The following is a 16,859-nucleotide window of genomic DNA, read 5'->3' on the forward strand; positions in this document are numbered from 1 at the left end:
CAGGCATGAGCCACCAGGCCCAGCCTCCATTATTTTCTTTTAATAGTGCATAGCACATTTGCATTGAACTTTGTTGACATTTTACTGTCCCTAGTGGATAGATGTAAAAATTAAAAGGATTATTCATTGTGCTGTAGTCAGGTTTATCCCTGAAATATAAAGCAGTGTAAAATAATAAAAATAAACATTGATCCCATTAGCAAGGCAAGTAATTTTTAAATTATGTAACTCAAAGGTCTTAAGAAAATACTGTAGTTACTTTTAGCATGAATTATTGATGAAGTTTTAAAACATTTAAGGGCTTGCAACATGATAAAGTAGTGGTTCTCAAACTTTTTAATTTCAGGGTTCCTTTACATTAAAATTATCAAGAACTTCAGAGAGCTTTTCTAAAGAGGTTTTGTTTATGTGTGTTGGTATTTTAGAATGTAAAAATGCGAGTTTTAAAAAATATTTGTTTTTATTAAAGTAGCAATTATGTTTACTTAAAATTTCTAAACTTATCCCATGTTAACATAAATATTTGTTATTTGTATTTCTTTTTTCTTAAATTAGCACCTTCTGCCTGATACGTTTTTATTTTTATTTATTTTTTTGAGGCGGAGTTTTGCTCTGGTCATCCAGGCTGGAGTGCAATGGCACAATCTCAGCTCACTGCAACCTCCACGTCCCAGATTCAAGTGATTCTCCTGCCTCAGCCTCCCGAGTAGCTAGGATTAGAGATGTCCACCACCACACCCGGCTAATTTTTGTATTTTTAGTAGTGATGAGGTTTCATCATGTTGGCCAGGCTGGTCTTGAACTCCTGATCTAAGGTGATCCACCCGCCTCGACCTGCCAAAGTGCTGGGATTACAGGCATGAGCCACCGCGCCCAGCCTGCTATGTTTTTATTTTTAAAGAAAACAGAAAAATTGCTGAGGAGAGGAAAACATTTTTGCAAATGTCTTTAAAGTCTAGCCTTATAAAAGCAGCTGGATTCTCATATTTGCTTCTGAATTTAATCTCACAATATCACACATCAGAAAGCTTCTGGAAAACTTCACCAAACACGGAGAGAATAAGAATGAAACAATACAAATACAATTTTAATATGATTAGGAAAAAAGTCTTGATCTCATGGAACTCCCAAAGGAATCATGGGGGCCTCAGGTGTCCCCAGGTCACACTTTGAGAATTACTATGTTAAAGTACATTTATTATTTACTAACAGTTTATTTTTAATGGATAAGCATTTAATAGAGCAGGATAAAATAGAATTTAAAAAATTCTAAGTGCCTTTGCATATGATTATATACCGTTGGAGAAAAATGCAATGAAATTCCCCAATACTCCCAAAATATGAGATGCTTCTTACTAAGAAGAAACTCTTATTTTAAAAAGTTAACCTGTGGGGGAGAATTGGCAGAGAGAACTTAGCCCCTGAGTGGATAGACTAAATAAATATTGTTGTTGTTTTTTTTTAAATTTTTTATTTTTTGGGGGATGGAGTTTCACTCTTGTTGCCCAGGCTGGAGCACAGTGGCGTGATCTCGGCTCACCACAACCTCTGGCTCACCACAACCTCCGCCTCCCGGGTTCAAGCGATTCTTCTGCCTCAGCCTCCCGAGTAGGTGGGATTACAGGCATGTGCCACGACACTGGGCTAATTTTGTGTTTTTTCAGTAGAAACGGGGTTTCTCCGTGTTGGTCAGGCTGGTCTCGAACTCCCAACCTCAGGTGATCCACCCGCCTCGGCCTCCCAAAGTGCTAAGATTACAGGCTTGAGCCACCGTGCCCGGCCCTAAATAAATATTGTAAAAAGAAGACAGAGCAAAGTAAAATATAATTTATATGCAATGTCAATTGTAGTTATCTTAGATATTATATAGAATTTGAAATCCAGGAATATAAAAGAAAATAACTTTTTCTCCAAAGAAATAATGGTATATGGCCGGGTGCGGTGGCTCACGCCTGTAATCCCAGCACTTTGGGAGGCTGAGGCAGGAGACCATCCTGGCTAACACAGTGAAACCCCGTCTTTACTGAAAATACAAAAAAGTTAGCAGGGTGTGGTAGCAGCGGGCACCTGTAGTCCCAGCTACTTGGGAGGCTGAGGCAGGAGAATGGCGTGAACCTAGGAGGCGGAGCTTGCAGTGAGCCGAGATTGCACCTCTGCAGTCCAGCCTGGGCGACAGAGCGAGATTCCAACTCAAAAAAAAAAAAAGAAATAATGGTAGGTGCACCCAGTTAAATTTTAAAACATTTTACAAAGTAGATGTGATCAAAATAGAAAAGTAGATTGAGTTGATTACTATAATAACTTATCATATAAAGTATCAATACACGGGTGGCATTAAATCCCATTTGATAATTCTTTTAAACAATAGGATTTAAAGTATTTAGAAGTCTCTTGATTTGTGTCACCTGGAATTCATTGCATTAAATTTCAGACGGGTCAAATGACTACCTCAGGTCTTTTTGAGCCATTTACTTCCTTCTTGGTCGAGGAGAATAGATATTTGGCTATTTTTTCAAAATACAGACTGCCATCAAAATGAGATTACTAGAAAGGTGGAACTTGCGATTAGTCCACTCTAACATTATATATTAAGAGAAGTAAGATAATGGCAAAATTATGGCATATATAAATGTTAAATCAGGGATGTCCAATCTTTTGGCTTTCCTGAGCCACATTGGAAGAAGAATTGTCTTGGGCCATACATAAAATACACTAATGATAGCTGATGAGCTTAAAAAAAAAATTGGAAAAAAACTCAATGTTTTAGGAAAGTTTACAAATTTGTGCTGGGCCGCATTCAAAGCCTTCTTGGGCTGTATGCAGCCCGTGGGCTACAGGTTGGACAAGCTTGTGTTAAAAGACTTGTTACTCAAAATATTTAAAGTCTCAATATGACTTTATTAGTGATGGAACAGAGGAACAGACATTTTAACAAGAAGAAAGGTATTGTACGGCGCCATTATCAATGAAATAAATGTAAATTTAAATTTAAGGTACAGTTGTAAAGTTACAGTGTTGACATGACTTTTATGAAACAAAAAAGAATGTATCATTTTAGTGATACTCTAAGATTATTTGTTTTTTGGCAGTAAACGTGACAATTCTTTGTTGTTCTACTTTATGGATAGAACTTAAGGAAATAACTCCAAAACAGTGTAATTTATATAAGGAGGTTCTCAAAAATCCTGTAAACTTTAAATTATTTTAGAAGAAAAATAATAGTTTGCTGTAACTTTTTCTCCCTAAAGAAACAAGGTCCAACTAATCCAATGCTGTTTCATCTTGTTCGAGACGTCAAACAGGTAAAAGATTATTTTTGCTTTTGAAAAATGTTATTTTAAAAAATCATTTATATTTCATCTTTTTTTTTTTAAAGCATTTAAATACATTTTGGAAATACCAATAAAATTAGTTTACAGAACAAGATAAAATATGGGCTGAATTTGTGGTAAGAGAGGAGTAAAGAGCATAATGTATCAGAAAACAAGAAAAAAAGAGAATTTATGAAATTAAGACCACTGCCAGGCATGGGAGGCTCAAACCTATAATCCCAGCATTTCGGCAGGTTGAGACTGGTGGATTGCTTGAGCCCAGGAGTTCGAGACCAGCCTGGGCAGCATGCTGAAATCACATCTCTACAAAAAGTTAAAAAAATTACCTGGGCATGGTGGTGCACACCTGTAGTACCAGCTACTCGGGAGGCTGAGGTGGGAGGATCGCTTGAGGCCAGGAGGTGGAGGCTGCCACGAGCCATGATCTTGCCATTGCAATCCAGCCTGGGAACAGAGTGAGACTCTGTCTTTAAAAAAAAAAAAAAAAAAAGCTATTGAGCTTCTGGTCATCCAAGATAGAATATGATGTATAAAGCTCATTGGTTCATAAAAGAAAGACTGTTGATAGAATGTATCTTTTTTCCTCTATCTTCAGCAGAAATTTGTTCCTTAGAAAATTGTCCGAATGTAAAGGATACTGAATAAGGAAATTGAGGACAGGGTCATGATCTTAATGGCAGACTTTGCCAGTAAAAATGCTGAAAAGCTCTCTCCCCTTAAAAAAAATTGCCAGTAGAAATACTGAAAAGCTCTCTCCCCTTAAAAAAAAAATGTAGTGTTTCTACTCAGCCATACAGAAGAATGAAATCATGTCCTTTGTGGCAATGTGAATGGAACTAGAGGTTCATTATCCTAAGTGAAATAACTTAGTCAAATACCACGTTTTCACTTGTAAGTTGGAGCCAAACAATGGGTACCTGTGGACATAGAGTGGAATGATAGACACTGGAGACTTAACAAAAGGTGGGAGGTTGGGTTGGGGGGTGAGGGTTGAACAATTTACCTGTGAGTACACTATTCACCATTCAGGTAATAGGTACACTGAAAGCCTAGTCTTCACCACTACATAACACATGCATGTAAGAAATCTATACTTGTAACCCTAAATATATATAAATCGCTTTAACATTTTTAAAAGTAAAACAAAATCTAGTATTGGTAGTGATGAATGTATAACACTCTCATGATCTCAGGCTATTCTGTGGCCACTAAATTGATGTACTCTTATTCCTCTTCTCTCCTATCAGGATTGTTTGTGAACTGAAAGTTTTAAACATTTATCACCACTTTTATAGCCATTTATATTGGTGTTCAATACAGTTTTGTTTTCCTTGATAAAATAGTATTTATATTTATTTGGTTAAAATATCTTCTAAGTTTCTAAACTTAAATTTTGTTTAGAATTATTTATTTCAGCTTTTACTTGCTACTTAATATGAGTGCATTATTAAACACATCGAAGGCCAGACCTGGTGGCTCATACCCGTAATACCAGCACTTTGGTAGTCTGAGGTGGGAGGATCGCCAGAGAGAAAGTGTTCGAGACCAGCCTGGGCAACAAAGCGAGACCTTGTCTCTACAAAAAAATTAAAAATTAGCCTGGCATGTTGTCACCTCCCTGTAGTCCCAAATGATTGGTGGGGGTGTGGGGGGCACTGAGGGAGGATCACTTGAGCCCGCAGTGAGCTGTCATTGAGCCACTGTACTCCAGTCTGGGTACACATCAAGGCCCTGTCTTAAGAAAAAAGAATGACATTAGAAATGTCATTTTTAACAGCCTTGAGGATGTTTTTTAAAAATGTCATTTTCTGTTTTCATTTTCATTATTTTGTAACTGATTTAATACTAAACTATCCCATAGGAAGAACCGAGACATTTTATTTTAAAAAAATTTTTTTTTGGAAATGAAGTTTTGCCCTTTCTTGCCCAGGCTGGAGTACGGTGGCGCGATCTCGGCTCACTGCAACCTCCGTCTCCCGGGTTCAAGTGATTCTCCTGCCTCAGCCTCCTGAGTAGCTAGGATTGCAGGTGTCTGCCACCACGCCTGGCTGATTTTGTTTTTTTTGAGATGGAGTCTTGGTCTGTTGCCCAGGTTGGAGTGCAATGGCACGATCTTAGTTCACTGCACCCACTGCCTCTCAGGTTCAAGCAGTTCTCCTATCAGCCTCCCAAGTAGCTGGCACTACAGGTGTGTACCACCACACCCGGCTTATTTATTTATTTATTATTGTTATTATTTTTTTTGTAGAGGTAGGGTTTCATCATGTTGGCCAGGCTGGTCTTGAACCCCTGACCTCAGGTGATCCACCCACCTCGGCCTCCCAAACTGCTGGGATTACAGGTGTGAGCCATTACGCCCAGCTCACGTGTGCTTTTCTTTATAGCTTTATTGAAATGTATTTCACAAATTACAAAATTCGTTCATTTAAAGTGCATATTGGCCAGGCGTGGTGGCTTGAGGTCAGGAGTTCAAGAACAGCCTAGCCAAAGTAGTGAAACCTTGTCTCTACTAAAAATACAAAAATTAGCCAGGCGTGGTGGCGTGTGCCTGTAGTCCCAGCTACTCAGGAGGCTGAGGCAGAAGAATTGCTTGAACCTAGGAAGCGGAGGTTGCTGCAAGCTGAGATTGTGCCATTGCACTCCAGCCTGGACAACACAGCAAGATCCTTTGTCTCAAAAAAAAAAAGCATACTTTTTTGACTTTATTCACAGAGTTGTGCAACCATTGCCACAGTCTAACTTTAGAGCATTTATAATACTTCAAAAAGTTACCCTGTACCCTTTAGCGGTCACTCCTCATTTCTTCTCCTTCTCTACTCCCCACTTCCGTCCCCCTCCTAGGATAACTATTAATCTAATGATTTGCCTATTCTGGTCATTTCACATCAGTTTGATTTGGTGGCTATGATAATAAGCCCTATTTTTTGATTTCTGTAAGTGATAAATCCTGAAGTAAAGGCAGTAATTGAATATTTTGATTCACATTGGTAAAGAGTTTTATGGCTTAGTATAGTTTGAGAACTTGATCGTCATGACATTTGATAGATAATTCACATTATTTTACCTAATTTAAATATTTCTTATTCAAGTGGGTTCATATAATGGCATTTGTCATTTTTAATAAATAATATTGATGAGTATCATAGGTGACATTCTCAATCAGCATATTTTGAGGCTGCTTGAGTTAAAACCAAAAATCATGTATTCAAGATGGAAATATGTATTTTGATTTATTTTCAAATTAGAGATTTAAAGGATATAGCTATCTAGAAATTAGAAATTTCACAGATGAAAACAAGATTTTATTTATTTATTTATTTATTTTTGAGACGGAGTTTCGCCTTTGTTGCCCATAGTAGAGTGCAGTGATGCGATCTTGGCTCACTGCAGCCTTCGCATCCTGGGTTCAAGCAATTCTTCTGCTTCAGCCTCCTGAGTAGCTGGGATTACATGTGCCCTGCACCACACCTAGCTAATTTTTGTATTTTTAGTAGAGATGGGGATTCACCATGTTGGCCAGGATGATCTCAAACTCCTGACCTCAGGTGATTCACCCCCTCAGCCTCCCAAAGTGCTAGGATTACAGGCGTGAGCCACCGTGCCCAGTGAAACCAAGACAGTAAAAATACAGACATTAAAAAAAAAAAAAAAAAGTTCATGACATTATAATCAGGGAAATAAAAAAATGGTAATGGTAGGAGGGCAGAATTAGTTAATAAATACAAATTATCTGATGATTAAATCCCTTTAAGATTATTTAATGAAATTAACCAATTTTTAAATTTTTAAACAGGCCATCTTTCCAAACTCACAAATGGTGTATGTTCCAAAAGTGCATTTGTAAATTGCCATGGGAAAATGAAGTCTTAGCTTTAAACAATGTTGCAAGTGATAGTTAATTCCTAGACAACACTATAAAAACCTATAATATTGCCAGTATAATTTTGGTTAAAAAATATTTACATGTATTTCTGGGCCAGTCTGGAAACATAACACAGCATTATTTTTGCAGAAAAATGCAATTTTTTATATATATCACAATGAAAATGGAATAGTTGGCCAATTAGCATTTCCATTGTCTCTTTTTTTTTTTTTTTTTTTTGAGACAGAGTCTTGCTCTTGTATTTTTCGTAGAGACCGGGTCTCTCCATGTTGGCCAGGCTGGTCTGGAACTCCCGACCTCAGGTGATCCGCCTGCCTCAGCCTCCCAAAGTGCTGGGATTATAGACCTGAGCCACTGCACCCAGCCTCCATCTTATGTGTGAAGTATTGGGGCAATAGAGAGATGAAATTGTTATCTTCCTGCTTTAGGTCATACTCCTGTCTCAAGGCACACCTTTGAGACCTCAGAACTTCAGAATCCCGTATTTTTACAGAACAAATAGAGAAACAAACATCTCCTTCTGTAAAGATAGCTGCTGGCAACCCTTGCTGCTGCTGCTTTTTTTGTTGTTTGTTTGAGACCAAGTCTTGCTCTGTCTCCCAGGCTGGAGTGCAGTGGCACAATATTGGCTCACTGCAACTTCCGCCTCCCGAGTTCAAGCGATTCTCCTGCCTCAGCCTCCTGAGTAGCTGGAACTGCAGACACGTGCTAGCTTGCCTGGCCAATGTTTTTGTAGTTTTAGTAGAGACGGGGTTTCATCATGTTGGTCAGGCTGATCTCGAACTCCTGACCTCAGGTGATACCCACCTTGGCCTCCCAGAGTGTTGGGATTACAGGCGTGAGCCACTGCACCTGGCCCTTGCTGCTTGTACAAAGTAAACATTTGTCATTTTGGAGAGTAGGCCTGTTCCTAGGCAGGGCATGGCAATATTGAGAAATGCTATCTGATCTATTTAAAACATGTTTTGTTTCTAGGGAAATCTTCCTCCAGGATATAAGATCACTCTAATTGATATAGGACTTGTTATTGAATATCTCATGGGAGGAACCTACAGATGCACCTATACTAGGAAACGTTTTCGATTAATATATAATAGTCTTGGTGGAAATAATCGGGTATGTAAAATTTGGGGGGAAATCCATATATGTGCTTTAACATTAAATGCACTTTAAATGTTAAGAATTAACATTAGAATGGAGAAAGTAACACTGTCATAAAATTGAAGATTTTCAACTAAGAGTAATTAGAAATATTTTGTCATGAAAATCCTAAACCAGTCATATTTTGTTTATACACAAACACATTTGCACACGTATATAAATTGATTCTTGAATTTTTATAACATGTCAGCATGTTTAAATCTGTAAAAGCTAATAAGAGCTCATTTTCAGAGGTCTGGCCGAAATACCTCCAGCAGCACTCCTCAGTTGCGAAAGAGTCATGAATCTTTTGGCAATAGGGCAGATAAAAAGGAAAAAATGAGGCATAACCATTTCATTAAGACAGCACAGCCCTACCGACCAAAGGTAAATTTATTTAAATATTATTCTTTCTGGATTTTTATTTTCTTCTTTCTAAATTACTTAGTATTATTAAACAAAAAAACCTAATTGGATTTAGTAAGAATTACCTTTCATTTTTGGGTATGTCTTAGAATTGTCATTTTCTCATACACAGAGATATTAATTATAAGTTAATGATTCTGTTACTTTTTTTTTTTTTTTGAGATGGAGTCTTGCTCTGTCACCAGGCTGGAGTGCCTTGGTTCAATCTTGGCTCACTGCAACCTCCGCCTCCCGAGTTCAAGTTATTCTCCTGCCTCAGCCTCCCAAGTAGCTGGCACTACAGGCACCCGCCACCACACCGGCTAATTTTTTGTATTTTTGGTAGAGATGGGGTTTCACCATGTTGGCCAGGATGGTCTCGATCTCTTGACCTTGTGATCCACCCGCCTCAGCCTCCCAAAGTGCTAGGATTACAGGCATGAGCCACTGCACCTGGCCTACATTTTCATATTTAGCTATGATGATAACCAAATTAAAATGTTTTAATAAATGGTTACCTGACTCCTTTCATTCCAGTTATACTTGATTAAGAACATGTATGACAAAAATGTTATCTAACCCTTTATTAAAATTATGTTCTATTAGAATATTAGTTGAAATATTTAGGCCCTTAAATTTTGGGAAATGTTTATTGCAAAGACATTTCTGTTAAAATAGCGTTTTCATAAAATGAATTATGAGCTATAATAAAAATCCAGTTTATAAAATTTATGCTATTATGTGCAGTTTTATGGAGCTGAATAATGTAAAGGATATTTTACTAAAATTTTCAGTGACATAAATTTCATATGGCCTTATTATAATGATCTTTATAACTTTATTTTCCCTGGAAGATTGATACAGTTGTGGAAGAAGGAAAGAAGAAAAGAACCAAAGATGAAATTGTAGACATTGATGATCCAGAAACCAAGCGCTTTCCTTATCCACTTAATGAACTTTTAATTTGGGCTTGCCTTATGAAGAGGCAGGTCATGGCCCGTTTTTTATGGCAACATGGTGAAGAATCAATGGCTAAAGCATTAGTTGCCTGTAAGATCTATCGTTCAATGGCATATGAAGCAAAGCAGAGTGACCTGGTAGATGATACTTCAGAAGAACTGAAACAGTATTCCAAGTAAGTGATATTTTATTATTTGAAAACTTTTTTTTTTTTTTTTTTTTTGAGACGGAGTCTCGCTCTGTCGCCCAGGCTGGAGTGCAGTGGCCGGATCTCAGCTCACTGCAAGCTCCGCCTTCCGGGTTTACGCCATTCTCCTGCCTCAGCCTCCCGAGTAGCTGGGACTACAGGCACCCGCCACCTCGCCCGGCTAGTTTTTTGTATTTTTTAGTAGAGACGGGGTTTCACCATGTTCGCCAGGATGGTCTTGATCTCCTGACCTCGTGATCCACCCATCTTGGCCTCCCAAAGTGCTGGGATTACAGGCTTGAGCCACCGCGCCCAGCCTATTTGAAAACATTTTAAAAATTCAAAGTAGATATTGTTTGAGTGGCTGTTACAGTGCCACGTACTTAACGGTGATGTATTTATATGTATAATCTTACTGGTACAATTGACAGAAAATTATTGAAGTGTATATATTTTTTAATTCAGAAAGAAACTTTCTGCCTCTATGAAAAAAAGGTTATTATATTTACAACCCAAGAATTAAATATTTCAGCAAGAAAGAAGAAATGCAGCTTGGGCAACATAGGCAGACCCCGTCTCTACATGAAATTTAAAAATTAGCTGGGTGTGGTGGCACTTGTCTGTGGTCCCAGCTACTCAGGAGGCTGAGGATCACTTGAGCCTGGGAGGTTGAAACTGCAGTGAGCTGTGATCATGCCACTGCACTCCAGCCTGGGTGACAGGGTAGACCCTATCTCAAAAGAAAGAAGAAATGCCAGAAGTCATTTTAATTTTTGCAAATAGTAGCAATTGGATTAGAAAGTTCCATTTGAATTGGTAAGGAAAGGGCAGAAGTGAGGTTGGAGCTGTGTTATAAGAAAATAGACTGAACTCAACTGGGAGGCACTTCAGAAGCTAGAAGTACATACATAGAATAACGACATAGTTCATAAAAATTTACAATTTACTTGGGGGGGCAGTATTGAAATATTAAACTGGAAATGTAGTTTGTAGAAGTTTTCTAATATATACTAAGACCTCCCGATTCCCAAGTGGGGTCTTTAGAGGACAGTGACCAACTGTTACTGAAAATAACTCTTAACAGGGATCCTATGGTTACTTAGTGGAACTTCAAAATTCAGATGTTTCTCATAATTAGGTTAGTCCCTAGTCACATTGTTCTTCCTCTTTACCAGGTACCAACTGTTTTCTGTGTTTGAAATACTGCATAAACTTTTTTGAACAGAGCATTGTAGCATTGTCAGTTTTGATTGCCTTTGAGATTATAGTTTGATTTCTAGGACTGGGAGAAAGTGCTCTGGATTCACCTTTTCAGTCTTGTACATAATGCGACATATTTTAATATTTTGTGAATAGATGCAGATGTCTGAAAACAGTTATGGTTTTAATGCCTCATAATTCTGTAAGTGTGTGTGAGAATATTAAAAGGTAGAAAGTATTAATGTATATAAGAATAGTGGCTTAAAATTGCACTTTGTTAATCTGAGTATATTTTGGCTTTTATCTTTTTATAGTGATTTTGGTCAGTTGGCCGTTGAATTATTAGAACAGTCCTTCAGACAAGATGAAACCATGGCTATGAAATTGCTCACTTATGAACTGAAGAACTGGAGTAATTCAACCTGCCTTAAGTTAGCAGTTTCTTCAAGACTTAGACCTTTTGTAGCCCACACCTGTACACAAATGTTGTTATCTGATATGTGGATGGGAAGGCTGAATATGAGGAAAAATTCCTGGTACAAGGTATACTTTAGAAATAATTTGATATAAAGTGTATGATAAGATAAAAAGAACAGAGGAATTAGTCTAAATGTGTAGTAAAATGCCTTGATGTGTGAGGGTAATGGTGGGGGTTATAGAGGGAGCAAGAAGGATGATTGGCATTTCATCCCAAGTGGTATAATAGGCTTCTTTTTTCCTCCTTTTCTTTACTTTTGAATCCTTTTCAGGTGTGTATAATGATTATGGCCTCTTTTTGAGCTAGAAGGGGAACAAATGGGAAATACTGGAGATTATGGCCCTGAGCAGCCTTGAAAAAAGTTACTACTTTATGAAAGGATTATTCCCAAATTCTGAAATTCAAGACCTATCTACTAATTTAATAATCTGTTACTTTTAAGTTACTTAAAGTATATTGAATGAGTATATTCATATACCCAGTTTATACTTATAGATAAGTATATACATGTGGCCCGTTTATATCTTTAAAAATTTGGATAAAATGACATGTACTTCAGGTTTTGTCATGGTGATACATACTGCTTTTAACTTTGCTTTTTGTTCTCTTACATCTTTTTAAATAAGGTGCAGAAATGTAGGAGTCAGAAATCAGGCAGTTTTAACCATAGGCCACTGAATAACCAACAGAAACCCTGTTACGCAATTACAATTTCTTCATGCTTTAGGATTTTGCAAGTAATAAGTAAAATTTTAGAAATAAACCTTTTTGTTTATAGAGGCACAAGCTGAGTAATCATGTTATGACATGGAACACTTGCAGAGAGATTTAGGATAAAATTAAGGACATAGCACCTTTATAAGGTTTGAATTTTGTGTAAAGAAAATGTGTTTTCTGAACAAATTGTAATCTGATTTTATTTAAAGGACAAGTCTATAATAATTATTAAATCTATCCTATACCCTTATTATCATAATAATCAAATGTTTTGTTACTCTTTAAAACTTGGGCCTCTTTAAATACAACATGTAAGTAAAAAATGAATTTTTTGTTTTTTTCTGTCCACTACTGGGGCAAAATGGCTAATCATCATAAGATATTTAATATCTTTTATTTTTCTTTATTATATTCTTGAAGGTCATTAATTTTAAAATGCAAAATTATGTTTCTAAAAATTTAGGTCATACTAAGCATTTTAGTTCCACCTGCCATATTACTGCTAGAATATAAAACTAAGGCTGAAATGTCCCATATCCCACAATCTCAAGATGCTCATCAGATGACAATGGATGACAGCGAAAACAACTTTCAGAACATAACAGAAGAGATCCCCATGGTAAGCAGGAAAACATTTTAAAGTAAACATAAATTTGTTCTGAATAATTGTACAAAAAAAATTTTTTTTAATTTTAGGAAGTGTTTAAAGAAGTACGGATTTTGGATAGTAATGAAGGAAAGAATGAGATGGAGATACAAATAAAGTCAAAAAAGCTTCCAATCACACGAAAGTTTTATGCCTTTTATCATGCACCAATTGTAAAATTCTGGTTTAACACGGTATGTTTTTAAATTACACGAGCATAATGTTTTTAAGAGATAGGCTTTGGGGGACCACTGGTTCAGAATCCATACTAATCTTGATATAACTTAGATCACTGAAAAGGCATTTCACATTTAAAAGAGTGATACATTTGCCTTAGTTTCATTTAAATTGTCATCTAGAGTGATAAACACTAACAAATTTCAGTTCTAATTGGAACCAAAAATATACTTAACAAATATGTGATAACCATTGGCCTTTGTAAGTTGGTAGCAAATACTAATCAACTAGTAAAATTAATGATAAAAGATGGACCAAAAGAGATTCTGATACTTTTTTTTTTGTATTATAAAAGTTTTTTTGTATTATAAAATTTTTTTGTATTATAAAATTTTTTGTATTATAATTTTATAATACATAAAAGTCTGAAATAAACCTGTTGGCAGTGTTAACTGATGATGATGAAAAGTAATCCAGATCATTTATATGGTTTTATTTATCTGTGGCTTAGTTCTTTAATCGTATTAAAGTGTATGCTTGATTACCTTCCATATAATTGGCTTTTCTCTTGCTTTATGGAAAAATTGATTTGACAGCAGATAAAGAGCATATGTCCATACAAGGATGGACTCATCTGTTATTTTGGTTGAAATGTAGGTGTTTATGTGTTTTGGTTGTTTTCTGTGGAGAATGAGCACTAGGAAATATTAGTTGGCTATCTTGCTGGTGCTGCTTTTCCTAGTGATGGACCAACCTGAAGGAACAGGTGATACAGTAAATGAGATTAGCCCCTACTTTTAACCAGGGACTGAGTAAATGAGTTCTTAACTCCTCTTCATCGGAAAATTCTTAATTAAGATGTTTTTAACTTTGTTGTTTGGAGATTTTTTCATTTTCATCAATAAGAATCTGTTTCTTTGGCGATTACTTTTTCACCCACATGTGACCATTAACATTTCCTTACATCTCTATGTGAAAATGTTCTTGTTCCTTCCTATTCAGAGGCTGAAATTGCAAATACCAGTTATCTGATCTAATCTCCAAATTCTGTCTCCACTAATGAAAATAGGGCAGTTTTCTTACATTTGCATTCATGTGAATGGCTACGTTAAAATAGCCAGTATGGGTGACTACAGGAATTTCTCTTTTCTTTCTTTACTGCAGTTTACTTCCCTAGCCTGTTATAGATAATCAAATCAAGGATATGACTTACTCTAGGACTGATGGAGACAAGATAGAGATGAGAGGATTGTTACCCATAATTTTTCAAGGGTCAATAAGTGTGGGTTTTCCTCTGAAATGAAATAAATACTCACATGTTTTTAAACATAAACTTTATCACCTCTCTATAACCTATTTTGTAAAGAGTGTCAAAGGTGGGCTGTTTCTGTACCTGGGGCAAAGCCTTTTCACATCTTTCCCACTTTTTGGGGTTCAACTGTAGTGCCTGGGAGCTAAGAAAATACCAATTGTCTATCTGTCTTGTCTTTTCTCTTTTCTTTTCTTTCTCCTTTTTTTTTTTTTTTTTTGACAGAGTCTCGCTCTGTTGCCCGGGCTGGAGTACAATGGCATGATCTCAGCTCACTGCAACCTCCACCTCCCAGGTTTAAGCAATTCTTGTGCCTCAGCCTCCCGAGTAGCTAGGATTGCAGGCATGCACCACGATGTCTGGCTAATTTTTTTTCTTCAGTAGAGACGGGGTTTCACCTCTTGGCCAGGCAAGTCTCAAACCCCTAACCTTAGGTGATCCACCTGCCTTGGCTTCCCAAAGTTCTGGGATTATGTGCGTGAGCCACCACACCCTGCCTCAGTTGTCTTTCTTAGGAATACTGTTTGGTTGGGGGAGGAAGGAGGCAGGAAATATGTGTTCCTTGATGATTATGGTGGTGAAATTCTGCAGTAATTTGAATATGTGATGATACTGTAGGTGTGAGTTAAGCAGAATTGTGTGGCATATGCTGAGAACATAAACCTGATTACAAAATCCTTTCTATGGGATGTTCTAAAGGTTGACTGAGTTGTAGAACAACACATTTATACTCTGGGGACCATTTATACTCCAGTAAATGCAATGTCTGTGCTGAAAAAGAGATATTTCTAAAACTATTTTAATAAGGGAAACCAGGGGATAATTCACAAAGGTTCATTTAATGTCTATTTTTGTGTGTGGTTGAAATTGTTCATAATTAAAAGATTTATTTTGTAACCAGTGTTTATATAACCTTTACTTTTTCATTAGTTGGCATATTTAGGATTTCTGATGCTTTATACATTTGTGGTTCTTGTACAAATGGAACAATTACCTTCAGTTCAAGAATGGATTGTTATTGCTTATATTTTTACTTATGCCATTGAGAAAGTCCGTGAGGTATGTCTTTAATTTTTCCTACCAATAATTTACTGTATACATGGAAGATTTTCTGTTTTGTTTTGGGTATATACATGGGTGGGTGTGTGTGTGTTTATGTGTGTGATGAGATTGTAGAAGTGTAGAACCTGTGTAATTTTACTGTTCCCAAAATAATGGCAAAAGAATGGCAAAAGAATAGAGAATTAGTGAGTATGCTGTATACTTTGTTGCCATTACAAATACAATGATTTGTGTCAGAAATGTAGCCTATAAAAATGTAGCCTATATTTTGTTTGTTTTATTTCCTGAACGTTCACATTTGCTCTCTGTCACTCTTCAAAAAGTATTAAATATACTTGGCTAAATAGCTTTTATTTTACCTGCCTGATTTAGCCAATTAGGTAGGTAAGTTATAAATAGGTCTTTAGGCCAGGCACAGTGGCTCACACCTGTAATCCCAGCACTTTGGGAGGCTGAAGCGGGCAGATCACTCGAGGTCAGGCGTTCGAGACCAGTCTGGCCAACAGGATGAAACCCCATCTCTACTAAAAATACAAAAATTAGCTGGGCATGGTGGCAGCCACCTGTAATCCCAGCTACTTGGGAGACTGAGGCAGGAGAATCACTTGAACCCGGGAGGCAGAGGTTGCAGTGAACTGAGGTTGCACCACTGCACTCCAGCCTGGGCGAAAGAGTGAGACTCTATCTCAAAATAAAAATAAAATAAATAGGTATTTATTTTGCTTTTATATCGTACTGCCTACTAAAATGTACTATACTGCCGTTGAATCATCATTTAGATTTATATCCCTGTGTCTTTCAGTTTTCAGTTTAAATTTTTAATATCCTGATTTTGAAGAAAATCTTTTTCTTAATATTTATACTTTGTTTTTGAAGTAGTAACTACATGAATATTGTTTTTTGATTTTTTGTTTTTTTGTTTTTTTTTGAGATGGAGTCTCCCTCTGTCACCCAGGCTGGAGTGCAGTGGCACAATCTCAGCTCACTGCAACCTCCGCCTCCCGGGTTCAAGCGATTCTTCTGCCTCAGCCTCCCTAGTAGCTGGGATTACAGGTGCGTGCCACCAAGCCTGGCTAATTTTTGTATTTTTAGTAGAGACAGGGTTTCACCATGTTGGTCAGGCTGATCTCGAACTCCTGACCTCATGATCCGCCTGCCTTGGCCTCCCAAAGTGCTAGGATTATAGGCGTGAGCCACCGCGCCTGGCCATGAATATTGTTTTATAACATACTTGCATAAATACCTCTGAATTATTTCATGTCTCTTCCTTGCATTTAGAGAATAGAAGAAATTGCAAAAATAATTAGAAGGCATAGTACTTCTCTCTCACTTAGATATCATAAGAATTTCTTTTTTTTTTTTT

At 36.9% G+C, this 16,859-nt stretch overlaps 1 protein-coding gene across 2 annotated transcripts in view; it reads left to right on the forward strand.

The window, feature by feature from the left end:
• The window catches only part of TRPM7 (transient receptor potential cation channel, subfamily M, member 7), a 130,786-nt gene that overhangs the window by 67,361 nt on the left and 46,566 nt on the right, over positions 1–16,859 (forward strand). For both annotated transcript variants that reach the window (XM_011995753.1, XM_011995754.1), the window contains exons 13-20: positions 3,249–3,302; positions 8,191–8,331; positions 8,608–8,742; positions 9,615–9,895; positions 11,422–11,650; positions 12,766–12,921; positions 12,999–13,142; positions 15,365–15,493. In XM_011995753.1, the coding sequence (XP_011851143.1) occupies positions 3,249–3,302; positions 8,191–8,331; positions 8,608–8,742; positions 9,615–9,895; positions 11,422–11,650; positions 12,766–12,921; positions 12,999–13,142; positions 15,365–15,493 (1,269 nt within the window). The remainder of the gene's footprint in view (positions 1–3,248; positions 3,303–8,190; positions 8,332–8,607; positions 8,743–9,614; positions 9,896–11,421; positions 11,651–12,765; positions 12,922–12,998; positions 13,143–15,364; positions 15,494–16,859) is intronic.

Source organism: Mandrillus leucophaeus, unplaced genomic scaffold (genome assembly GCF_000951045.1).
Source record: "Mandrillus leucophaeus isolate KB7577 unplaced genomic scaffold, Mleu.le_1.0 Scaffold497, whole genome shotgun sequence".
Lineage (NCBI taxonomy): Eukaryota > Metazoa > Chordata > Mammalia > Primates > Cercopithecidae > Mandrillus > Mandrillus leucophaeus.